Source organism: Pongo pygmaeus, chromosome 18 (assembly GCF_028885625.2).
Source record: "Pongo pygmaeus isolate AG05252 chromosome 18, NHGRI_mPonPyg2-v2.0_pri, whole genome shotgun sequence".
Taxonomy (NCBI): domain Eukaryota; kingdom Metazoa; phylum Chordata; class Mammalia; order Primates; family Hominidae; genus Pongo; species Pongo pygmaeus.
This window is the reverse complement of record NC_072391.2, coordinates 2421973-2446951: the sequence shown is the minus strand read 5'-3', so window position 1 is coordinate 2446951 and position 24979 is coordinate 2421973. Positions and strand designations below refer to the sequence as shown.

Here is a 24979-nt window from a genome sequence, read left to right as displayed (position 1 = left end):
ACCATGCTGATGTTTGTAGTGACGGTGCAAAAACAATGATGAGCAAAACCACCAGACCCTAAGCATAAATCAAGACACCAAGCCATACTTATCATCATTGTGTTCTCCACTGCCGCATACTCACAACAAGCAAACAAACAAACAATGCCAACTTTTTTTTTAATTTTTTTTGTTTTGAGACATGGTCTCGTGCTGTTGCCCAGGCTGGAGTGCAGTGGCGTGATCTCGACTCACTGCAGCCTCTGTCTCCCAGGGCTCGAGTGATCCTCCCACTTAAGCCTCCCTCCCAAGCATCTGGGGCCACAGGTGTGCAACACCATACCCGGCTAATTTTTGTAGTTTTTGTAGAGCTAGGGTTTCACCATGTTGCTCAGGCTGAAAAAAAAAATGCAATTTTGACCGGGCGTGGTGGCTCACACCTGTAATCCTAGCACTTTGGGAGGCCGAGGGGGGCAGATCACCTGAGGTCAGGAGTTCGAGACCAGCGTGGTTAACATGTGAAACCCCGTCTCTACTAAAAATACAAAAAAAATTTGCCAGGCGTGGTCGTGGGCACCTGTAATCCCAGCTACTCAGGAGGCTGAGGCAGGAGAATCACTTAAACCTGGGAGGCGGAGGTTGCAGTGGGCCAAGATTGTGCCATTGCACTCCAGCCTGGGCAACAAGAGTGAAACTTCATCTCAAAAAAAAAAAAAAAAGAAAAAAAATGCCAGTTTCACTCATGAATGTCCTTGACAAAGCAGTAAAAAAAACTTTATTAAATCTCGACTCTCAAATATACTTCATTTAGTATTCTGTGTGACGAAATGGGATGTACACATAAAGTACTTGTACTGAACCATGGATTATCTTGAGGAAAAGTACATGTACAGTTGCTTGAGTTGTCAGCAAAACTAGCCACATTTTTCATGGGGCACCATTTTTGCTTGAAGGAGCAACCACTAGACTATAGTTATTCCCCCTCAGGTATTTGGTAGGCATTTTCTCCAGTATGAGCCTGTCTTTTTAAGGAAAACAACTGGTAGTTTCTGACATCAATACTGCAGTTCAGGCTTTCAGGCAAAAAATAGAATTTTGCAAACTCAAATCTGTGACTTCCTAGTACTTAAAGAACTTTTTATGGAGCCAGTGATAACATTAACAAATCTAATTTTTTTAATATTGTATGATAAAATATGCCAATGTTTGGAACATCTGTGTAACTCAGAAAGCAGTATTTTCCAAATGAACTAATGCATCATGTTATAAAATCATACAAGAGTAAAAATCCGAAGTGTGGCCAGGCGCAGTGGCTCATGCTTGTAATCCCAGCATTTTGGGAGACTGAGGTGGGTGGATTGCCTGAACTCAGGAGTTCAAGACCAGCCTGGACAACACGGTGAAACCCTATCTCTACTAAAAATACAAAAACTTGGCCGGGCACAGTGGGTCACGCCTCTAATCCCAGCACTTTGGGAGGCCGAGTTGGGTGGATCACGAGGTCAGGAGTTCAAGAGCAGCCTGGCCAAGATGGTGAAACCCCGCCTCTACTAAAAATACAAAAATTAGTCGGGCATGGTGGCGGGCGCCTGTAATCCCATCTACTCCGGAGGCTGAGGCAGGGAATTGCTTGAACCTGGGAGGCGGAAGTTGCATTGAGCCAAGATCGTGCCACTGCACTCCAGTCTGGGCGACAGAGCGAGACTCTCTCACCAAAAATTAAAAAATCCAAACTGCAGGATAAACCAATGGATGTTAATGTAACAGAGCGCAAAAAGTTCGTTGGTTACTTCATGGCAACTAACCTTTCGGAAATTACTGCTTGTTCAGTGGCGCTTGAATGGTATAGTGTCAAAGAAGAATATCCACAGATATCTGTAAAAACCATTACAATACCCTTTACTTTTCCAACTATATATCTGTGTGAAGCCAGATTTTCTTTATATACATCAACCAAACAACATAAAAGGGTAAATAGGGCCGGGCGCGGTGGCTCACGCCTGTAATCCCAGCACTTTGGGAGGCCGAGGCAGGTGGATCACGAGGTCAAGAGATCAAGACCACCCTGGCCAACATGGTGAAACCCCGTCTCTACTAAAAATACAAAAATTAGCTGGGTGTGGTGGCGCGTGCCTGTAGTCCCAGCGACTCGGGAGGCTGAGGCAGGAGAATTGCTTGAACCCAGGAGGTAGAGGTTTCAGTGAGCCAAGGTCGTGCTACTGTACTCCAGCCTGGCGACAGAGCGAGACTCCGTCTCAAAAAAAAAAAAAAAAAGAAAAGGGTAAATAGGCAGATATGAGGACGGAGCTGTAATCTGTTAAGTCAGACATGATGGAGGTTTACAAAAATGTGAAACTTTGTTCCTGATTGAAGCACCAGAGGTGGGGAAAAAGACCAATAAAGAAAAAGAAAAATCAGCCGGTCACAGTGACTCATATCTGTAATCCCAGCACTTTGGGAGGCCAAGGTGGGCAGATTGCTTGTGCCCAGGAGTTCAAGCCCAGCCTGGGCAACATGACGAAAACTTGTCTTTACTTAAAAATACAAAAAAAAATTAGCCAGGCCCGGTGGTGCGTACCTGCAGTCCCAGCTACTCAGGAGGCTGAGGTGGGAGAATCACTTGAGCCCGGGAGGCAGAGGTTGCAGTGAGCTGAAATCACACCACTGCACTCCATCCTGGGCAACAGAATGAGACCCTGTCTCAGAAAAAAAATAAAAAAGAAAAAGAAAAAAGTTGGAAAAACCACTGCTGCTCTTCTCAATAAATTGTGGAAAGTGTGTGGGGGGGTGTTTTTTTGTTTGTTTGTTTGTTTGTTTTGAGACAGAGTCTCGCTCTGTCACTAGGATGGAGTGCAGTGACCCGATCTCGGCTCACTGCAACCTCTGCCTCCCAGGTTCAAGCGATTCTTCTGCCTCAGCCTCCTGAGTAGCTGCGACTACAGGCATGCGCCACCACCCATGCCCAGCTAATTTTTGTATTTTTAGTAGAGGTGGGGTTTCACCATGTTGGCCAGGATGGTCTTGATCTCTTGACCTTGTGATCTGCCCGCCTCAGCCTCCCAAAGTGCTGGGATTACAGGCGTGAGCCACCACACCCAGCCGGGGTTTTTTTCATAAATGTATGCTAACTTGTAGTGGATTTATTACTGTTATTCTTAAATTTAACAGAATTTTTAAATGTTCTTAGTATTAATTTCTTACAGAATAAATATGGATATATATATATATAACCCACATTTAAAAAGCCCTTTGGTGTCCTTAATAATTTTTAAGGATAGAAAAGGGTCTTAAGACCAAAGATTTTGATGGCTGGGCATGGTGGCTCAGACCTGTAATCCCAACACTTTGGGAGGCCAAGGCGGGAGGATCCCTTGAGCCTAGGAGCTTTAGACTAGCCCTGACAAAATAGGGAAACCCATCTCTACAAAAAAATTTAAAAATTAGCTAGGCGTGGTACTGCGTGCCTGTGGTCCCAGCTACTCTCCCTAGCCGGAGGTGGGAGGACTTCTTAGGCCTGGGAGGTGGAGGCTGCAGTGAGCCATGATGGCACCACTGTACTCCAGCCTAGGTGACAGAGGGGGACTCGATCTCAAAAGGAAAAAAAGAAAAGAAAACCAAACAGTTTGAGCACTGCCGGCGTGGACAGAAAACATGCCCATCTCTCCACTCTCCGTAATCCACTCTCTCACCTCTTCCAGCTCCTTCTCACATGTCACCTCCTCGAAGCCTTCCCGGCCGTTGGGAGCCTCTTCTCCCATCCTGCACCTCCTTGCTGCATCCAGCATGTGTCTCCATCCAGCACACCTTGCTCTCTGTCTCCCTGCTACGTTCCAGGCCTGGGAGGGGAGGGATTTTCTCTGTTTTGTGTGGGGCTACCTCCCTGGTGCCTAGAACAGAGTAGGTACTCAGTGCGTATCTGACGAATGAATGAATGAACGAATGAGAGAGATCGGGCAACCCAGGCAGAAGTGGGGCTTAGGCAGGCCGGGCACGGTGGTTCACGCCTGTAATCCCAGCACTTTGCCAAGGCCAGTGGATCACGAGGTCAGGAGATCGAGACCATCCTGGCTAACACGGTGAAACCCCATCTCTACTAAAAATACAAAAAATTAGCCGGGCGTGGTGGCGGGCACCTGTAGTCCCAGCTACTCGGGAGGCTGGGGCAGGAGAATGGCGTGAACCCAGGAGGCGGAGCTTGCAGTGAGCCGAGATCGCGCCACTGCACTCCAGCATGGGAGACAGAGCGAGACTCCTTCTCAAAAAAAAAAAGAAGTGGGGCTTAGGCGGGAATCGGGTTTGGGATCAGCCACGTGAGGTGTGCTGTGTCAGGGAGGCAGCTGGATGGGAGGTGGAGGAGGGGCTGGAGGTATTGGTGTGGGGGTCCCTGGGATGGGGGCACCACTTGGAGAAGAGGCTGCCGGCCACGCCTGGTGTCCCCCCCTGCTGGGGCTTGTGTCTCGTATAGATGGCAGGTGCCAGGAGCAGGTTGGGTGGCTCAGCCCCAGGAGGAGGGAGTTCCCTGTACCTTGGGGAGCCCAAGCCCCTTCTGAAGGCACTGACGCTCACGCCCCCCGGGTCTTCCAACACCTGCAGCCAACATGGCAGCAGCCTTCGGCGGCTTCCTCTACTTCTTCACCTACATCCCCTACTTCTTCGTGGCCCCTCGGTACAACTGGATGACTCTGAGCCAGAAGCTCTGCTCCTGCCTCCTGTCCAACGTCGCCATGGCAATGGGAGCCCAGCTCATTGGGAAATTTGAGGCGAAAGGTGAGTGTTTGCCTTGTCCAGCCTGTTCTTTCCAAATCAGTAAGCTTCGAGAGCACCCAGCCACAAGAGCCGCCAGCAGCAAGGCTCCACCTGGGACGGTTGGCAGGCAGTTGGGACCGCTGAAGCCAGCAGCATCCGCATACGGCGCTGAGTGTGGGCTGGATAGCTGGGCACGGCCCCGGGCGAGGGAAGCTCAGCTCCACGGCACAGCAGGAGGTGATGGGAGCCACAGGGCAGTGGGCCGAAGAAGCCCAAAGCTCGGAGGACAAGAAGGTTGAAGCATCCAGCAGCGTTGGCACCACATACGCATCTGACTGATGGTGGGATCTAAGTTGGTGACCTGAGTCTCTTTCAGCTTTCATTTTTTTTATTTTAAATATTTTATAGAGATGGGGTCTCACTGTGTTGCCCAGTGTGGTCTCAAACTCTTGACCTCAAGCAATCCTCCTGCCTCAGCCTCCTGAATAGCCAGGATTACAGGCGTGAGCCACCACATCTGGCCTCTTCCAGCTTCCTGAGACATTCAAAATTATTACATCAGAGAGGCTGGGCGCGGTGGCTCACGCCTATAATCCTAGCACTTTGGGAGGCCGCGGCCGGTGGATCACGAGGTCAGGAGATTGAGACCATCCTGGCTAACAAGGTGAAACCCTGTCTCTACTAAAAACACAAAAAATTAGCCGGGCGTGGTGGCGGGTGCCTGTAGTCCCAGCTACTCGAGAGGCTGAGGCAGGAGAATGGCGTGAACCCGGGAGGCGGAGCTTGCAGTGAGCCGAGATCGCGCCACTGCAATCCAGCCTGGGCAACAAGATTCCGTCTCAAAAAAATAAATAAAATTATTACATCAGAGATCTCAAAGTCTAGGGTTTTGAGGACTTTTTTTTTTTTTTTTTTTTGAGATAGAGTCTCGTTCTGTTTCCCAGGTTTGAGTGCAGTGGTGCGATCTTGGCTCATCTCAACCTCTGCCTCTGGGCTCAAGTGATCCTCTCACCTCAGCCTCCCGAGTACCTGGGATCACAGGCATGCACCACCATGCCCATCTAATTTTTTTGTATTTTTAGTAGAGAGGGGGTTTTGCCATGTTGGCCTGGCTGGTCTCGAACTCCTGACCTCAAGTGATCTGCCCTCAGCCTCCCAAAGTGCTAGGATTACAGGAGTGAGCCACTGAGGCTGGCTGGGTTTCGAGGACTTTTGATCAACCACTGCTCGTGGTAAAGGGTAGGATTAGCATCTTGCCAGTGCCTCCTGCATTGATTGGTGATGGCAGCAGAGACGCCTAAGAGAGAAACAAGTGATAAACTACAGCATTTTTTTTTTCTTTTCTTTTTTGTTTTTTGAGACAGGGTCTCACTGTGTCACCCAGCCTGGAGTGCAATGGCACCATCACAACTCACTTTTTTTCTTTTCTTTTTTTTTTTTGAGACGGAGTCTCTCGCTCTGTCGCCCAGGCTGGAGTGCAGTGGCGCGATCTCGGCTCACTGCAAGCTCCGCCTCCCGGGTTCACACCATTCTCCTGCCTCAGCCTCCTGAGTAGCTGGGACTACAGGCGCCCGCCATTGTACCCGGCTAATTTTTTGTATTTTTAGTAGAGACAGGGTTTCACTGTGTTAGCCAGGATGGTCTCGAGCTCCTGACCTCGTGATCCGCCCGCCTCAGCCTCCCAAAGTGCTGGGATTACAGGCGTGAGCCACCGCGCCCGGCCCACTTTTTTTCTTAATTTTTATGAAATTAAATTGAGTAAAACACTTCCTTGGTCGGCCTTTGGCCTGTGGGCTCTCATTCTGCAAGGCCTGCTGTGGGCACCAAACCTGGTCTGAGCCCCTCCAGTTAGGCCTCCTCCCGACATTGCTGCATTGGGGGTCAAGTCTCCAACACATGAATTTGGGGGGCCCAGTCAAACCATGGCACCATGCAGTTCCTAGCTGCAGCTTGCAAAGGTCTGGGTATGTGGAAGGAGGTGGGAGTGTCCAGCGTTGCTTTGTCTTTCATTAGAACGGTTCTCTGCAGTTGGCAGTGTCTTCTGACCCTTTAGCTTGTACATATCTGTGTTTCCATGTTTACTCGTGTGTTGATAAAATGTAGACTTTGTTCTTTTGCTTTCTTTTTAACAATTTTTTTTTAGAGACAGAGTCTTACTCCATTGCCCAGGCTGGAGTGCAGTAGCATGATAATAGCTCACTGTAGCCTCGGCCTCCCAGGCTCAAGTGATCCTCCCACCTCAGCCTCCTGAGTAGCTGGACTACAGGCACGTGCCACGACACCCAGATAATTTGTCTATGTTGCCTAGGCAGGTCTCAAACTCCTGGCCTCAAGCAATCCTCCTGTGTCAGCCTCCCAAAGTGCTGGGTGAGCCACCACGCCCAGCTGGAGTGAATGTTATTAAAACAGACAAATCTCTGGTTGTTTGAAAGTGCAAATTCACCAAGGCTGGAGAGCATTATTTCCATCGGGGTCCTCGGCCAAACAGAGGGTGTTTGGACACACAGAGCCCCAGCACTGTCAGGACTGCAATGTTGGCCAACCAGAGAGAAGATGAGAAACATGAGCTCCATTAAAGAGAGCTTTACACGTGTTTGAAATATTTCTGTGATTAAAAAAAACTTATGGCCGAGGCAGGAGGAAGGCTTCAGGCAGGAATTTGAGGCCAGCCTGGGCAACATAGCAAGACCCCCGTCACTACAAAATTCAGATGTAAAAAAATAGTTATACTAGGCTGGATGGGGTGGCTCACACCTATAATCCCAGCACTTTGGGAGGCCAGGGCGGGTGGATTACTCAAGGTCAGGAGTTCAAGACCAGCCTGGCCAACATGGCGAAACCCTGTCGCCAACTAAAAATACAAAAATTGGCGGGGCATGGTGGCTTACGCCTGTAATCTCAGCACTTTGGGAGGCTGAGGTAGGTGGATCATGGGGTCAAGAGATCGAGACCATCCTGGCCAATATGGTGAAACTCCGTCTCTACTAAAAATACAAAAATCAGCTGGGCGTGGTGGCGCACACCTGTAGTCCCAGCTACTCGGGAGGCTGAGGCAGGAGAACTGCTTGAACCTGGGAGGTGGAGGCTGCAGCGAGCCAAGATTGTGCCACTGCACTCCAGCCTGGCAACAGAGTGAGACTCCATCTAAAAAAAAAAAAAAAAAATACAAAAATTAGCCTGGTGTGGTGACATGCTCCCGTAATCCCAGCTACTCCGAAGGCTGAGGCAGAAGAATCATTCGAACCCCAGAGGCAGAGGTTGCAGTGGGCCAAAATCGCACCACTGCACTCCAGCCTAGGTGACAGAGCAAGACTCTATCTCAAAAAAATAAAAAATAATAAATAAATAAAGACTTATACTGGCTGGGTGCAGTGGCTCACACCTGTGATCCTAGCACTTTGGGAGGCCAAGGCGGGTGGGTTGCCTGAGCTCAGGAGTTCGAGACCATCCTGGGCAACATGGTGAAACCCCATCTCTACTAAAATACAAAAAATTAGGGCCGGGTGCGGTGACTCACGCCTGTAATCCCAGCACTTTGGGAGGCCGAGGCAGGCGGATCACGAGGTGAAGAGATCGAGACCATCCTGGCTAACACGGTGAAACCCAGTCTCTACTAAAAATACAAAAAAATTAGCCAGGCGTGGTGGCGGGCGCCTGTAGTCCCAGCTACTCGGGAGGCTGAGGCAGGAGAATGGCGCGAATCCGGGAGGTGGAGCTTGCAGTGAGCCGAGATCGCGCCACTGCATTCCAGCCTGGGCAACAGAGCGAGACTCCATCTCAAAAAAAAAAAAAAAAAAAATTAGCCAGGCATGGCGGCATGTGCCTGTAATCCCAACTACTTGGAAGGCTGAGACAGGAGAATCGCTTGAACCTGGGAGGCAGAGGTTGCAGTGAGCCGAGATTGCAGCACTGCACTCCAGCATGGGAGACAGAGCAAGACTCCATCTCCAAAAAAAAAAAAAAAGACTTATGCTAAATGCACATTGACCCACATTGGCCTTACCGAAATCATAGATGTGGGTGCATATGTATGTGTGTACATATGTGCATATATGTCACAGATTAAATGCAAGCCCGTCTAGTCAGTGAATGAGCTGTTGCTGGTCTGTGACTTAATGATTTTGTAACCTGCGTTTATCTTCCAGACTTGAAGAGAGCTGTCCAACTTGTTATAAAACCGGGAAGGGAAAAGGCATGCCGACCAAGCAGTGGCCATGCAAGGTCAAACGTGCACACGTGTGCCATCAGGGGCTTCGGGTCCCCAGGCCCCCCAGCCTGCTGGCTTTCAGGCCACTTTCCTGGTGTGTCTTCCAGGCATGGGCATCCAGTGGCGAGACCTGCTGAGTCCCGTCAACGTGGACGACGACTTCTGCTTCGGGCAGGTGCTGGGGATGCTGCTGCTGGACTCTGTGCTCTATGGCCTGGTGACCTGGTACATGGAGGCCGTCTTCCCAGGGCAGTTCGGCGTGCCTCAGCCCTGGTACTTCTTCATCATGGTGAGTTCTGATGCCCTGCTCTTGAGCCGCCGCCTCTGTGAGTGCAGAGGTGTCCCCATTACCTGCTCAGGGACCCCTCCGAGTCCCCAGCATGCAGCGCCTGCGTGGGGCTGGCACACAGAACCCTGCCCTGTGCACAGGGAGTGGTGTGTACCCGAGGGTCCTTGGGACTGGTTCAGAGAGAGAGAAAGACCCTCCATGCCCAAGAGAAATCCTTCCGCTCCAGAGCCTGAGACAGAGGGGTGCAGAGAACGGGCTGCTCTGGCCCCCTCTCTGCAAGACCCACGCACACAGCCTCTGCTGCCCACCTGCCTCCTCAATCCTGCCTCTTTTCTTGTAAAAAGTATCTTACTGGGTTTTCTGCCTATAAAATCTAGCTTCGTATAAAAATGTTCACATTCGGCCAGGCGCGGTGGCTCACACCTGTAATCCCAGCACTTTGGGAGGCCAAGGTGGGCGGATCACGAGGTCAGGAGATCAAGACCATCCTGGCTAACAAGGTGAAACCCCATCTCCACTAAAAATAAAAAATAAAAAATAATTAGCCAGGCATGGTGGCGGGCGCCTGTAGTCCCAGCTACTCGGGAGGCTGAGGCAGGAGAATGGCATGAACCTGGGAGGCGGAGCTTGCAGTGAGCCGAGATCGTGCCATTGCACTCCAGCCTGGGCAACAGAGCGAGAGTCTGTCTCAAAAAAAAAAAAAAAAAAGTTCAGATTCCTGAAATCTATAGTTCAGTCCCACTGGTGAGATGAACACTGTTGACATTTGGTATGTACTTTGCTGAGTTTCCTTCTCTACACTTACTGTCATAGAGCACACATGGATGGACATATGGCATAGTTTCATAAAAATGTGATTGGAGGCCGGGTGTGGTGGCTCACCCCTGTAATCCCAGCACTTTGGGAGGCCAAGACGGGTGGATCACCCGAGGTCAGAAGTTTGAGACCAGCCTGGCCAACATGATGAAACCCTGTTTCTAATAAAGAAATACAAAAAAAAATTAGCTGGGTGTGGTGGCAGGCGCCTCTAATCCCAGCTACTCGGGAGGCTGATGCAGGGAGAATTGCTTGAACCCGGGAGGCGGAGGCTGCAGTGAGCTGAGACTGTGCCATTGCACTCCAACCTGGGCGACAGAGCGAGACTCCATCTCAAAAAAATAAAAAATAAAAAATAAAAAAATGGGATCGGGGTGGACACAGTCGCTTATCCTCGTAATCCCAGCACTTTGGAGGCTGAGGTGGAAGGATGACTTGAGGCCAGGAGTTAGAGACCAGCCTGGGCAACATAGTGAAACCCCATCTCTACAAAATAAATAAAAAATTTAAAAAATTAGCCAGGCGGCACATGCTTGTGGTCCCAGCTACTTGAGAGGCTGAGGCAGAAGAATCACTTGAGCCCAGGAGATTGAGGCTGCAGTGAGCCATGTTCACACCACCACACTCCAACTTTGGTGAAAAAATGAGACCCTGTCTCACAAAAAAAAAAAAAAAAGAATCATATTGTAAAAAATGCTTAAAAGTTGCTTTTCTTAACCTAACAGTACAACTCAGATATCCTAAATACATATGTGTTTGTCTATTTATAAATATAGTTTTAAACTATTATCTAAAACATATTGATAAATATTGTTATATTTATCAATATATTTCTATCTAAGTATTACCTTTTTAAGAATCACTGCCGAGACCAGCTCAGTAGGGGAGACCTTAACCCAGCGGCACTAGAGGAATTAAAGACACACACACAGAAATATAGAGGTGTGAAGTGGGAAATCAGGGGTCTCACAGCCTTCAAGCTGAGAGCCCCAAACAGAGATTTACCCACATATTTATTAACAGCAAACCAGTCATTAGCATTGTTTCTACAGACATTAAATTAACTAAAAGTATCCCATAAGGGAAATGAACGGATGGGCCGAATTACTTGCAGCAGGAACACGCCCTTAAGACACAGATCGCTCAGGCTTTTCTTTGCAGCTTAAGAATGCCTTTAAGCAGTTTTCCGCCCTGGGCGGGCCAGGTGTTCCTTGCCGACAACCTTCCAGCTTGGGCGTTACGGCCATTACGGACATGTTACATTGCTACAGAGATTTTATTTATGGCCAGTTTTGGGGCCAGTTTATGGCCAGACTTTGGGGGGCTTGCTCCCAACAAACCACTTTCATTTATAGTGACACACAGTATTCCATCCTGTGGGCCCATCACCATATACTTAACTGATTCCCTACCGATGGCTAGTTAAGGTCATTTCTTTTTTTTTTTTTTTCTTTGATTGGGAGTCTAGCTCTGTTGCCCAGGCTGGAGTCCAGTGGCGTGATCTCAGCTCACTGCACCCTTCACCTCCCAGGTTCAAGCGATTCTCCTGCCTCAGCCTCCTGAGTAGCTGGGATTACAGGCGTGCACCACCACACGCAGCTAATTTTTTTTGTATTTTTATTAGAGATGGGGTTTCACCATGTTGGCCAGGCTGGTCTTGAACTCCTGACCTCAGGTGATCCACCCGCCTCAGCCTCCCAAAGTGCTGGAATTACAGACGTGGGCCACCACCTCCAGCCAAGGCCATTTCTGTTTTCATTCTTTGATTCCACAAGTATTTATCAAGTGTCCACTATTGTAATTCATCAACTGTAAGATGACACTGATCGTTAGAGGTAATGGTTACTTTGTCTATCACTAAGAAAGAAAAATGCCACAGTTACACTATGGCATTTTATAATTCAAGATGCATTCTGATTTTTTTTTTTTTTTTTTTTTTTGAGACGGAGTCTCTCTCTGTCGCCCAGGCTGGAGTGCAGTGGCGCAATCTCGGCTCACTGCAAGCTCCGCCTTCTGGGTTCACGCCATTCTCCTGCCTCAGCCTCCCGAGTAGCTGGGACTACAGGCGCCCGCCACCACGCCCGGCTAATCTTTTTGTATTTTTAGTAGAGACGTTCTTGATCTCCTGACCTCGTGATTCGCCCGCCTCGGCCTCCCAAAGTACTGGGATTACAGGCGTGAGCCACCACGCCCAGCCAAGATGCATTCTGATTTTAAAGTAACTTTACATATGAGAGCTATGTCCCTGAGAACCAGTGGAGTGCAGTGTGTGCCAGGCGCCGTTCCGGTTGCTGGAAGTGCACTGGGCATGAAGCTGCGGGTGAACGAGTCCCCACCCCGCAGCTGCCCCGGTGCTGATCCTGCCAAGGCACTGCTTCCACCTTCCCTGGTGCTCTGCCCGCACCACTGTGTCGACTGCATCCATGTAGGCACCAGGCTGTCCTCGAGGGCAGTGTGTGAGGTGTGTGGCTGTTCTTACCCCATGCCCTGAGCTATCTCTGTGATGTCCACAGAGAAGATGGGAAGAGGCTTCCTCGTAGAGGGAGGCATGGCGCCTTCAGCTTCTCTTGCTTACAGTCATGAGCTCATGTGGGGCTTGAGCAAAGAAACAGCCGGGTGGCATGGGGACACAGCTTCCTTTCCATTTTGGCCCCAACATCCCTCTGAACTGGAGCGTTAGATAACTTCTCTCTGTATGAAATTTCATAGCTGACAAACTCCCTTTCCCCTGTATCGGATCTGAGTTCATCTTCACAAGCCTGTATGTAACCGTTACACCCACTTACCAGGTTAGGAAACTGAGTCTTAGAGCCTTCACAGGGATGAAACAAGTCGGGGCGCTCTGGGGCTTTCCCTGAGCAGTGCCTTCTCCACAGCAGTGCCTCGAAGGCCTGGGACAGAGGCTGCGTGGCTGTGTGCATCTAGTGTGTCTGCTGGTTGTTGCTTTGCTCGTCACAGACGAAACAAACTGACCGCTGTCTGCTTCCCTCCCAGCCCTCCTATTGGTGTGGGAAGCCAAGGGCGGTTGCAAGGAAGGAGGAAGAGGACAGTGACCCCGAGAAAGCGCTCAGAAATGAGTATTTTGAAGCCGAGCCAGAGGACCTGGTGGCGGGGATCAAGATCAAGCACCTGTCCAAGGTGCCGCCTCCTGTGGGGACAGGGAGGGCCGGGGCTGCCAGGACCATGGGAAGACTTACCAGCACGGCGGTGAGACCTCGTGGCCCGCCAGGTGCTCCCTCCGAGCCTTGCTCCCTCCTGCCCTGAAGGAGGGCAGGAACCCTCCGCTGCCCTCTAACCGGTTCCCCAGGGCACAGACCACATCTCCAGCTTCTCAGGAAATGCCAGACTCAGCCGTCCAGCAGTGCCTCGGTCTCATGGGCTTCCCAGGGTTGCAGAGACACTGAGGGTGTCTGGGACGTGTTGGGGCTGGGGGAGACCGGAGGGGAGCAGCCAGGAGCAGCATCTGCCCGAAACGTCCCTCCCCTCTGCACACTGATGGTGACGCTAGGCTTGGTTCCTTCTGAGACGGTCGGGCGGGGGAGCAGGAGAGGCCCTGGCCGTGGGCCTCGGGGCTGTGGGTGGCCCAGGGCAGCCTCTGCCTTTCCTGCAGGTGTTCAGGGTGGGGAATAAGGACAGGGCAGCCGTCAGAGACCTGAACCTGAACCTGTACGAGGGGCAGATCACCGTCCTGCTGGGCCACAATGGCGCTGGGAAGACCACCACCCTTTCCATGCTCACAGGTGAGGGCCGGACGGCCTCACGTCCCCTGCCACCGGCAGGCCCCCCTTTAACATCATCTCAGCACCAGCCCCGCCTCACTCCCTCAATGGGGCTTTTGGGCCTTCCCCAACCACAGCGGCAAGAGATGCAACTTAGCCCTGCGGGCCCAGGGGACATGCAGGGACTGCCCTCCTCACCGCCTCTGTCCGTGAATGCAGGGGGACCCCCAGGGACCCCTGCCCTCCTCACCGCCTCTGTCTGTGAATGCAGGGGGACCCCCAGGGACCCCTGCCCTCCTCAGCGCCTCTGTCCGTGAATACCCAAGCTTGACAGGGTCAGTAAAAACAGAGGCCACACAGGAGCAGCTCAACCCCCTGCTAATTCTGTCACCAAACCCCTCTCTGAGAGCTCTTCCCTGTGCACCACACCCTCCGCTGGCATTTCACTCTGTCTTCCCCAAGCACCAAAGTGTCTGGCAGTGGTACAGGCTGGGGCCCGGGGCGGGTGTGTGTGTGTGTGTGTGTGTGTGTGTGTGTGTGTGTGTGTGTGTGTGTGTGTGTGTGTGTGTGTGTGTGTGTGTGTTACAGGCTGGGGCCCGGGGCGGGTGTGTGTGTGTGTGTGTGTGTGTGTGTGTGTGTGTGTGTGTGTGTGTGTTACAGGCTGGGGCCCGGGGCGGGTGTGTGTGTGTGTGTGTGTGTGTGGGGTACAGGCTGGGGCCCGGGGCGGGGGTGTGTGTGTGTGTGGGTGGGTGTGTGGGTGTGTGTGTGGGTGTGTGGTGTGGGTGTGGTGTGTGTGTGTGGGGGGGGTGTGTGTGTGGGGTGTGTGTGTGTGTGTGTGTGTGTGTGTGTGTGTGCCATGGGTTTCTCCTCCCTGACCAGCTGTGCATCCTGGTGGCAGGGCTGTTTCCATGCCGCTTGTTTTCCTACTGGCCCAGCCAAAGCCCACCCCGGTGGGAGCGGGGTTCCAGGCCCTCTCATGGGCAGGGTCCTCAGAGGAAATTAGGGGAGACAGACAGGGGGTGGGGGTCATTACCCCGGGTGCTGACGAACAGGATCTTCATGCTGAATGTGGGGTCTCCTCCTGGGCCCCAGGTCTCTTTCCCCCCACCAGTGGACGGGCATACATCAGCGGGTATGAAATTTCCCAGGACATGGTTCAGATCCGGAAGAGCCTGGGCCTGTGCCCGCAGCACGACATCCTGTTTGACAACTTGACAGTCGCAGAGCACCTTTATTTCTATGCCCAGGTGAGTTGGGGGCCAGGGGTGTGCAGGGGTGTTTTCACTGATGTGCTTGAGTTTCCGGGGCAGTCTTCCGAGGAGCTAAACTGGAGGAAGGGAGCCAGGAGGGCAGGAGCCAGGGAGTCCAGCTACGTCATGGAGAGGTTCCTCTCACCAGAAACTCGCTGGCCAGGGTCAGCCTCCCGCCAGGAGCCCTGCATCTCCCTGTGTCCCCTGTCGTTGCAGCTGAAGGGCCTGTCACGCCAGAAGTGCCCTGAAGAAGTCAAGCAGATGCTGCATGTCATCGGCCTGGAGGACAAGTGGAACTCACGGAGCCGCTTCCTGAGCGGGGGCATGAGGCGCAAGCTCTCCATCGGCATCGCCCTCATCGCAGGCTCCAAGGTGCGGCGGTGGGACTGGAGGCAGTGGGCTCCCCTCCTGCTCAACCTGGGCTGGCCCTTCCGCCATGGCCCAGGCACCTTGGCCCTTGACACCCCAGACAAGGCCATCACTGTCCTTGGAGGACTCAAGCTGGCTCCACAAACCCCTTGATGGGGCCTACTGCAAGGCCAGCCTGGGCCTGGGGTGTGGCTCTACCAGCATCACGAGACTGTCTCTCTCCCTCCAGGTGCTGATACTGGACGAGCCCACCTCGGGCATGGACACCATCTCCAGGAGGGCCATCTGGGATCTTCTTCAGCGACAGAAAAGTGACCACACCATCGTGCTAACCACCCACTTCATGGATGAGGCTGACCTGCTGGGAGACCGCATCGCCATCATGGCCAAGGGGGAGCTGCAGTGCTGCGGGTCCTCGCTGTTCCTCAAGCAGAAATATGGTGAACGGTGGGGCCAGCCCGCGACAGGGTCGGTGTCCTGGCTGCCGTGCTGAGGGAATGGCTGCTACCTTCATGAAGGGCCCTCAGATCAGGCAGGGGTGGCCGTTTCTAGACCTGTCTGTTGCCTCTGGGTGGACAGCCCAACCAGGCAGGGGGGCTTGTGAGAGGGAAGAGGCAGGAAATGGAGCTGAAAGTCTCAGTTTGGTTAGGATGTGGTTCAGTCATGACCAGAAGAACAGAGGCCAAGCCCAGTGCCACTAGGAGCAGCACTGCCCTTGGAGAGGCCAACACACGCACCAACGTGGCAGCTCCCATGTGACAGCAGCTCACAGCATGGCCAGGGCCAGCAGGGGCTCACAGGATCTGGGCCCAGACCTCTGACTATGCTGTGCAACTACGGCTTCCCTCTCAAGGTCACCTCCTGGTCCAGCACGATCTGGGTGTGCCAACGTCCCCCACATTCCAACAGGGGGTGGAGCAAAGACATAGGAGCCCTCCTCCCCTCAGGACACCCACCAAGTTCACGTCCCACCTCTGCCCCCTAGTGACTGAGTGGCAACCCAGTGTGGTCAGCAGCAGGCAGGAGGGGATGGCCTTTGTCCTGGGCAGCCACATGCTCAGCCAAGATACCAGGGTTTTCTTACCAAGAGGGAGGAGAACAGGCCTTAGGAGATAAGGAACCATCCACCACGGCCTCTGAGAGTGTCACTGGCCACTTCCTGCCCCACTGCCCAGTTGGCAGAGCCATTGTTCTTCCTGGGTCTGGCATCCTTGTCTCTAAAGAGGACATGGGGCCAGGCGTGGTGGCTCACCACCTGTAATCCCAGCACTTTGGGAGGCCAAGGTAGGCAGATCACTTGAGGTCAGGAATTCAAGACCAGCCTGGCCCACATGGTAAAACTCTGTCTCTACTAAAATACAAAAAATTAGCCAGGTATGTTGGTGCATGCCTGTAATCCCAGCTACTTGGGGAGGCTGAGGCAGGAGAATAACTACTTGAACCAAGGAGGGAGAAGTTACAGTGAGCCAAGATTGTGCGGCTGTACTCCAGCCTGGGCGACAGAGCGAGACTCTTGTCTCAAAAAAAAAAAAGGACATGGAATTCCATCTCCTGCACAGTGACGTTGGGAGAGAGGTGAGATGCATCTCTGATAGTGCCGTGCAGTGTGGTCTTGCAGCCGGTAGCTCTCGCTTCTGCTCCTGCTGACAGTCCCTTCCTAGAACCACACCATAACCATCAGTGTTAACCCCACAAGACAGAAGCCTTCACACGTGGTCCGTCGCTGCTGCTGATATCCTTCCCTGGTGCTTGTACAGTTGGGGGGAGACCCCACCTTCCAGCAGGTGCCCCTGACAGTGCTCAGCACCCTAGATCCCCAGCAGCTCTTCCCAGCAGGAGCGGGAGGCAAGACCCTCAGGACAGCACAGGGAGCTCCAAGACACATTCATTCTGCTTCAGCTGCCCACCTCCGGTTCTCTGGCCTCCTTCCCACCAGCTTGCCTGGTGTGAGCCCTAGAGACCCCAGGGTGTGCATGAAGACATCAGCCAAAGATCTCACACGTGGCCCTGTGTTCCAGGTGCCGGCTATCACATGACGCTGGTGAAGGAACCGCACTGCAACCCCGAAGACATCTCCCAGCTGGTCCACCACCACGTGCCCAACGCCACACTGGAGAGCAGCGCTGGGGCCGAGCTGTCTTTCATCCTTCCCAGAGAGAGCACACACAGGTACGCCTCCCAGGGAGGGCATGCACAGGTATAGATCCAAGATGGGGTCCCCATGGGCCATGAGGGCTTGGTGCTCAGAGGCACCTGCTCTGCCCCTCTCTGGCCTGGCCAGTCGGCACTCTTAGACCCTCAGCCTGGGCACCATCAGCCCAGATGAATCTGCTTGGCTGGGTCCTAGGTGCCAGGCCTCCTAGCAAGGAGAAACATAATTAGGACCTGAAAAGGAGAAGCACATATCTGACTCACCAAAAGGGCGCTCAGTGCTGACGCAGGGCTCACACTCCCTCTTCTGACACCAGGCTCAACACATGCTGCAGCTGCACTCAGAACTATTCGTGAAACTGAGTCTGTATTTGTACACAGGTGGTGAATTTGTCTCAGTGTCAGAGCTGGAGATGTTAGCACCTGCTCATCACTGTCTCATACACACAGCAGAACCAGCAAGGGGAGGGAAGCCAGTTTTCTATGACAGTATCAGTCTGAATATTATCTGGATAATATCAGTTTGTTGCACTTTTCTCCAGTTTGTTGTTTGATTTTGTCAGATTTTTTTCCATTTTATATTTATTTATTTTATTTGTTATTTATTTATTATTTGTTTTGAGATGGAGCCTCACTCTGCTGGCCAGTCCAGAGTGCAGTGGCACAATCTCAGCTCACTGCAACCTCCGCCTCCCAGGTTCAAGCGATTGTCCTGCCTCAGCCTGCCAAGTAGCTGGGATTACAGGCTCCCGCCACCACACCCAGCTAATTTTTGTATCTTAGTAGAGACGGGGTTTCATCATGTTGGCCAGGCTGGTCTCAAACTCCTGACCTCAGGTGATCCACCCACCTCGGCCTCCCAAAGTTCTGAGATATCAGGCATGAGCCACCGTGCCTGGCCACATTTATTTATTTTAAAGATAAGGTCTTGCTCTGTCACCCAGGCTGGAGTGCAGTGGTGCAATCATAACTCACTGCAGCCTTGAATTCCTGGGCTCAAGTGATCCGTCCACCTCAGCCTCCCGAGTAGCTGGGACTACAGGTGTGTATCAACATGTCCGGCTACTTTTTTTATTTCTCTGTAGAGATGGGGTCTTGTTATGTTGCCCAAGCTGGTCTTGAACTCCTGGGCTTAAGAGATCCTTCCGCCTCAGCTTCCCAAAATTCTGGGATTACAGGTGTAATCCAGGAGCAGAGGTTGCAGTGAGCTGAGATCACACCCCTGCACCCCTGCACCCCTGCACTCCAGCCTGGGTGACAGAGGGAGACTCCATCTCAAAAAAGAAAAAAAGAAAAAAAGAAAACCAGGGAATCAAACCATATGAACCTCACTTTTAGCCAGGCATGGTTGCTCATGCCTGTAATCCCAACACTTTCAGAAGCCAAGGCAGAAGGAGAAGGAGACGAGCTTGGGCGACATAGTGAGACCCCATCTCTACAAAAAGAATTAAAAATTAGCCACGTGGCCGGGCATGGTGGCTCATGCCTGTAATCCCAGCACTTGGAGGCCGAGGCGGGTGGATCATGAGGTCAGGAGATCGAGACCATCCTGGCTAACAGGGTGAAACCCGTCTGTACTAAAAACACAAAAGCAAAATTAGACAGGCGTGGTGGCGGGCGCCTGTAGTCCCAGCTACTCGGGAGGCTGAGGCGAGAGAATGGCGTGAACCTGGGAGGCGGAGCGTGCAGTGAGCCGTCCGTGATCGCGCCACCGCACTCCAGCCTGGGCGACAGAGCAAGACTGCGTCTCAAAAAAAAAAAAAAAAAAAATTAGCCACGTGTGGTTGTGCACACCTGTAGCCCCAGATACTTGGGAGGCTGAGGTGAGAGGATCGCTTGAGCCCAGGAGGTCAAGGCTTCAGTGAGCCGAGATTACACCACTACACTCCAGCCTGAGTGACAGACCAAGACCCTGTCTCCAAAAAAAAAAAAAAAAAGGCATTTTGGCCAGGCGCGGTGGCTCACGCCTGTAATCCCAGCACTTTGGGAGGCCGAGGCAGGTGGATCACGAGGTCAGGAGATTAAGACCATCCTGGCTAACACGGTGAAACCCCATCTCTACTAAAAATACAAAAAATTAGCTGGGTGTGGTGGTGGGTACCTGTGCTCCCAGCTACTCTGGAGGCTGAGGCAGGAGAATGGTGTGAACCTAGGAGGCGGAGCTTGCAGTGAGCTGAGATCGTGCCACTGCACTCCAGCCTGGGCGACAGAGCAAAATTCCGTCTCAAGAAAAAAAGAAAAAAAAAGGTATTTCAAGGAGTTAACCTCCTGTGGCCCCTCCCCCATTCTACAGGGGGGTTGGGAGGTGATTCATTTTAGTTTAGTTTAGTTTAGTTTTTGGAGAGGGAGTCTTGCTCTGTTGCCCAGGCTGGAGTCCAGTGGTGCAATCTCAGCTCACCACAACCTCTGCCTCCTGGGTTCAAGCAATTCTCCTGCCTCAGCCTCCCAAGTAGCTGGGATTACAGGCACAAGCCGCCATGACTGAGTAGTTTTGTTGTTGTTGTTGTTTTGTTTTGTTTTGTTTTATTTATTTTAGTAGAGATAGAGTTTCACCGTGTTGCTCAGGCTGGTCTCGAACTCCTGAGCTCAGGCAGTTCGCCCACCTTGGCCTCCCAAAGTGCTAGGATTACAGGTGTGAGATACTGCACCTGGCCTCTTTATTTTTTTAATTTTATTTATTTATTTATTTATTTTATGTTTTTTTTGAGACAGAGTTTCACTCTGCCGCCCAGGCTGGAGTGCAGTAGCGCAATCTCAGCTCACTGCAGCCTCCACCTGCTGGGTTCAAGTGTTCTGCCTCTGCCTTCTGAGTAGCTGGGACTACAGGCACCTGCCACCACACATGGCTAATTTTTTGTGTTTTTAGTAGAGCCAGGTTTCACCATGTTGACTAGACTGGTATCAAACTCCTGACCTCAAGTGATCCGCCCGCCTTGGCGTCCCAAAGTGCTGGGGTTACAGGCGTGAGGCACTGCGCCTGGCCGAGGAGGGTGATGCTTTAGGAACAAATTATCTAGAAAGTCACTGAGAAGTGACTCATCATGCTGGGTCTGTTTTTCAGGTTTGAAGGTCTCTTTGCTAAACTGGAGAAGAAGCAGAAGGAGCTGGGCATTGCCAGCTTTGGGGCATCCATCACCACCATGGAGGAAGTCTTCCTTCGGTCAGTAAATGTGCGTTTCTGTCCACCTAGGACTGGGCTCAGTGCTGCAGAGGACTTTTTTTTTTTGAGATGGAGTTTCGCTCTTGTTGCCCAGGCTGGAGTGCAGTGGTGCGATCTCAGCTCACTGCAACCTCCGCCTCCTGGTTTCAAGAGATTCTCCTGCCTCAGCCTCCCGAGTAGCTGGGATTACAGGCATGCACCACCACGCCCGGCTAATTTTGTATTTTTAGTAGAGATGGGTTTTCTCCATGTTGGTCAGGTTGGTCTCAAACTCCCAACCTCAGCTGATCTGCCTGCCTTGGCCTCCCAAAGTGCTGAGATTACAGGCGTGAGCCACCGTGCTCAGCTGAGGACTTTTAAAAAGTGCAGTGATAAACAGTCACCTCAGTTATGATCTCGAATGCCCACGTGAGGCTGGAGGAACAGCCCGGGGTGGGGCAGGGCAGTGGCCGCCGTCAGAGCCCTAAGTACATATTGTGACTGTCAGCAGCACTGGTGTACGTGGGAAACAGCCGCACACGTGAGGGGCCTGCACTGCCTCGGGGTCCCTTCCAGACCCGCCATCTAGCACACGGCGTCAGAGGCGTGCCCAGCTCTTCTTGGGCTTAGATTATTCTTGGGGGATACCTGTATCCTTAATGAAGATGGGAACTATCTCATCCAGACCCTCAGAACTGCATGGGGGCTGGGCGTGGTGGCTCACGCCTGTCATCCCAGCACTTTGGGAGGCCGTGGCAGGTGATCACTTGAGCCAAGGAGTTTGAGACCAGCCTGGTCAACATGGTGAAATCCCATCACTTTTTTTTTTGAGACAGAGTCTCGCTGTGTCACCCAGGCTGGAGTGCAGTGGTGCAATCTCAGCTCACTGCAACCTCCGCCTCCCAGATTCAAGCGATTCTCCTGCCTCAGCCTCAGTAGCTGGGACTGCAGGCGCATGTCATTATGCCCAGCTAGTTTTTTGTATTTTTAACAGAGATGGGGTTTCGCCATGCTGGTCTGGAACTTCTGACCTCAGGTGACCCACCTGAAGATCTGTGCTGGGATTACAGGCGTGAGCCACCACACCCAGCCACCATCTCTACTAAAACTACAAAAATTAGCTGGGTGTGGTGGCACACACCTGTAATCTCAGCTACTTGGGAGGCTGAGGCAGGAGAATCAATTGAACCTGGGAAGTGGAGGTTGCAGTGAGCTGAGATTGTGCCACTGCACTCCAGCCTGGGGGACACAGCAAAACCCTGTGTCAAAAGAAGAAGAAAAAAACGTGAGATCGGTTTTCCTCCTTGGGGAGCCCACAGCCTAGAGGAGGCGACAGAATAGGTGATCATACATGCAGGACATGGTGGTGCGTGCTCTGGGGACACCTGTCCAGGGGACCATGTGTCCAGGAACAGACGCAGGGAAAAAGGCCAGGCGAGGCGGCGGAGGGAGGGAGGGACTGCCCACTGACCTGTGTCCCACACAGGACCGAACACTGACTGACTTTCTGTGAATCCTGGTTGAAGGAAGGAAGGAAGCGTGAACATATGAAAAAGAAACCATGGGCTGGCCTGGAGTCAGCTGGCTCTGAGGGTAGAACCCGGGTTGCTCCTGCTGCATCTCAGCAGCCACAGGGGCTCTTGTCTCTCAAGGTCTCAGGCTTCTCTGGCCGCATCTCATACTCGCCACATGGCCCACCTATGATTCAGCTCCAGACCCCACACCTGACCCTGGCCTCTCTGAGCTCCCGGTCTCAAGAGAAAAATAATCAGAAGCTTTTCCTGGTTTGTCTAGGACCTGGGGAGAGCTAGCCAGGCTGGTAGCACCCACCGGAGCTCAGACCGTGGGCAGGAAGGTTTTTAATCAGAGGGAATACTGACGAGATGGCAACACTTGGTGTCTCTGACCAGATCATGAAAGATGAGTGGGACTGGGAGAACCCAGTGAGGGAGAAGGGGTCTGGGAAGGGCCAGAGGAGCAGGTACCTAGGCCTCACGGCAGCCTGCACACAGGAGCAAGAAGCAGGCAGACAGGGCTCACACGGGCTCCAAGGGTGGCCTGACAAGGTTGCTAAGCCAGCCGCGGGGTGCCTCCTGCCTGCTGCAGCCTCAGTTGTCTTTCCTAATCAGCGGGGAGCTCTAGGAAGGGGTGTGTGTGTGTGTGTGTGTGTGTGTGTGTGTGTGTGTGACGTAATTCACATATTAAAAAATCACCTCCTCTGCCAGGTGTGGGGGGGTGTGTGTGTGTGTGTGTGTGAGTGACGTAATTCACATATTAAAAAATCACCTCCTCTGCCAGGTGTGTGTGTGTGTGTGTGTGCGTGACGTAATTCACATATTAAAAAATCACCTCCTCTGCCAGGCGTAGTGGTTCATGCCTGTAATCCCAGCACTTTGAGAGGCCGAGGTGGGAGGATCACTTGAGGTCAGGAGTTCGAGACCAGCCTGGCCAACATGGTGAAACCCCATCTCTACTAAAAATACAAAAATTAGCTGTGCATGGTGGCCGGAGACACTGATGAGTGAGGGAACGCATAAGCAGATGCATGAGCAAGCCAAGGACTGCGGCAACACTGCTCCCCTCAGTGCCTCTAACCACAGTCCCTCCCTCCACCCACCCGGGGAGCTGGGTCCTGACCGGTCCCTGTGTGTATCGGCACAGGGTCGGGAAGCTGGTGGACAGCAGCATGGACATCCAGGCCATCCAGCTCCCTGCCCTGCAGTACCAGCACGAGAGGCGCGCTAGCGACTGGGCTGTGGACAGCAACCTCTGTGGGGCCATGGACCCCTCTGACGGCATTGGAGCCCTCATCGAGGAGGAGCGCACCGCTGTCAAGCTCAACACTGGGGTGAGTGCCCAGGTGGGTGGGCGGGTGGCGGGGGAAGGGCGAGCAGCCCCCAAACACCTCATGTGAGCCAATGCAGAGGAGAGTCTGCGAGGGCGCAAACAGGGTCCAGGAGAGTCAGCACACCGGGCAGAGGGCGGGCAGCGGCTCACACCGCATGGGTCGGCAGGGAGAAGCGTTTGAATGGAGCAACTGGAATTTCTCACACTCTAACTCAGGCACAGCACCCTGCTCAACAGGAGCTTGTCGGGTGCCCAGCTCTGTGTTGATGTCTCCAGCAGCCAACGACAGGGAGGGGGGTTGCTGCACCCAGTTCACAGATGGGAAACCGAGGCCTGGGCCAAAGTCAGATATGACAGAGTGACAGAGCTCAGTCTGATCCCTGGTCAGCCTGATCTCAAAGCCCTGACGCTCTCTGTCTTGAAGGACCAGGAAGGAAAGAAGCTGGAGAACGAGGCAGTCAGGCTGGTTGGGAGGCTCGGCCATCTGTTTCCTGTGACCTGTGGGGTGGTGTCTCCTTGTGGCAGGGGGAGGGCAGGGGATGGCAGCTGGTCCTCTACTCTCCTGAGACATTGAAACAATGTCTGGGCCGGGTGTGGTGGCTCATGCCTGTAATCCCAGTACATTGGGAGGCCAAGGCAGGCAGATCACTTGAGGTCAGGAGTTGAAGACCAGCCTAGGCCAACATGACAAAACCCTATCTCTACTAAAAATACAAAAATTAGTTGGGCGTGGTGCTGTGCGCCTGTAATCCCAGCTACCTGGGAGGCTGAGGTAGGAACCCAGCAGGTGGAGGTTGCAGTGAGCTGAGATCACACCACTGCACTCCACCCCCGGTGACAGAGTGACCCTGTCTCAAAAAAATAAAATAAATAGTGTCCGCCTTGCCTCCATGGCCACTGTGAGGCTCCCAGTACCAACGTGCAGGGCCCCATGGAGACCTGCAGAGTCTGCACAGGTGACCCTGCCATGTGGTGCACTGAGCTCCTCCCACGGCCATTTCAACGCTCCAGGGGTCTCCGGTGCAACCTCAGCTCCAGGCCCCCAGGCTGGCATCACACAGGACAGCACCTGCCGCAGGTGGGTGGGGGTCAGGCGCTGGCCCCCAAGCGGTGCCGGTGTCACCTGCGTCCCCTCTGCCGCAGCTTGCCCTACACTGCCAGCAGTTCTGGGCCATGTTCCTGAAGAAGGCCGCATACAGCTGGCGCGAGTGGAAAATGGTGGCGGCACAGGTCCTGGTGCCTCTGACCTGCGTCACCCTGGCCCTCCTGGCCATCAACTACTCCTCGGAGCTCTTCGACGACCCCATGCTGAGGCTGACCCTGGGCGAGTACGGCAGAACTGTCGTGCCCTTCTCAGTTCCCGGGACCTCCCAGCTGGGTCAGCAGCTGTCAGAGCATCTGAAAGACGCACTGCAGGCTGAGGGACAGGAGCCCCGCGAGGTGCTCGGTAAGGGGCATCCCGGGGGC

General features: G+C 52.9%; 1 protein-coding gene across 5 annotated transcripts in view; it reads left to right on the top strand.

The window, feature by feature from the left end:
• ABCA3 (ATP binding cassette subfamily A member 3) overlaps window positions 1-24979 on the top strand; it is a 65467-nt gene that overhangs the window by 28666 nt on the left and 11822 nt on the right. For 4 of the 5 annotated variants that reach the window (XM_054454825.2, XM_063654904.1, XM_063654907.1 and 1 more), the window contains 11 exons: window positions 4573-4746; window positions 9040-9221; window positions 13032-13175; window positions 13648-13777; window positions 14849-15003; window positions 15223-15378; window positions 15605-15815; window positions 17394-17544; window positions 20588-20686; window positions 23327-23513; window positions 24656-24959. In XM_054454825.2, the coding sequence (XP_054310800.1) occupies window positions 4573-4746; window positions 9040-9221; window positions 13032-13175; window positions 13648-13777; window positions 14849-15003; window positions 15223-15378; window positions 15605-15815; window positions 17394-17544; window positions 20588-20686; window positions 23327-23513; window positions 24656-24959 (1893 nt within the window). The remainder of the gene's footprint in view (window positions 1-4572; window positions 4747-9039; window positions 9222-13031; window positions 13176-13647; window positions 13778-14848; window positions 15004-15222; window positions 15379-15604; window positions 15816-17393; window positions 17545-20587; window positions 20687-23326; window positions 23514-24655; window positions 24960-24979) is intronic. The other variant, XM_063654905.1, reaches the window with a different exon arrangement.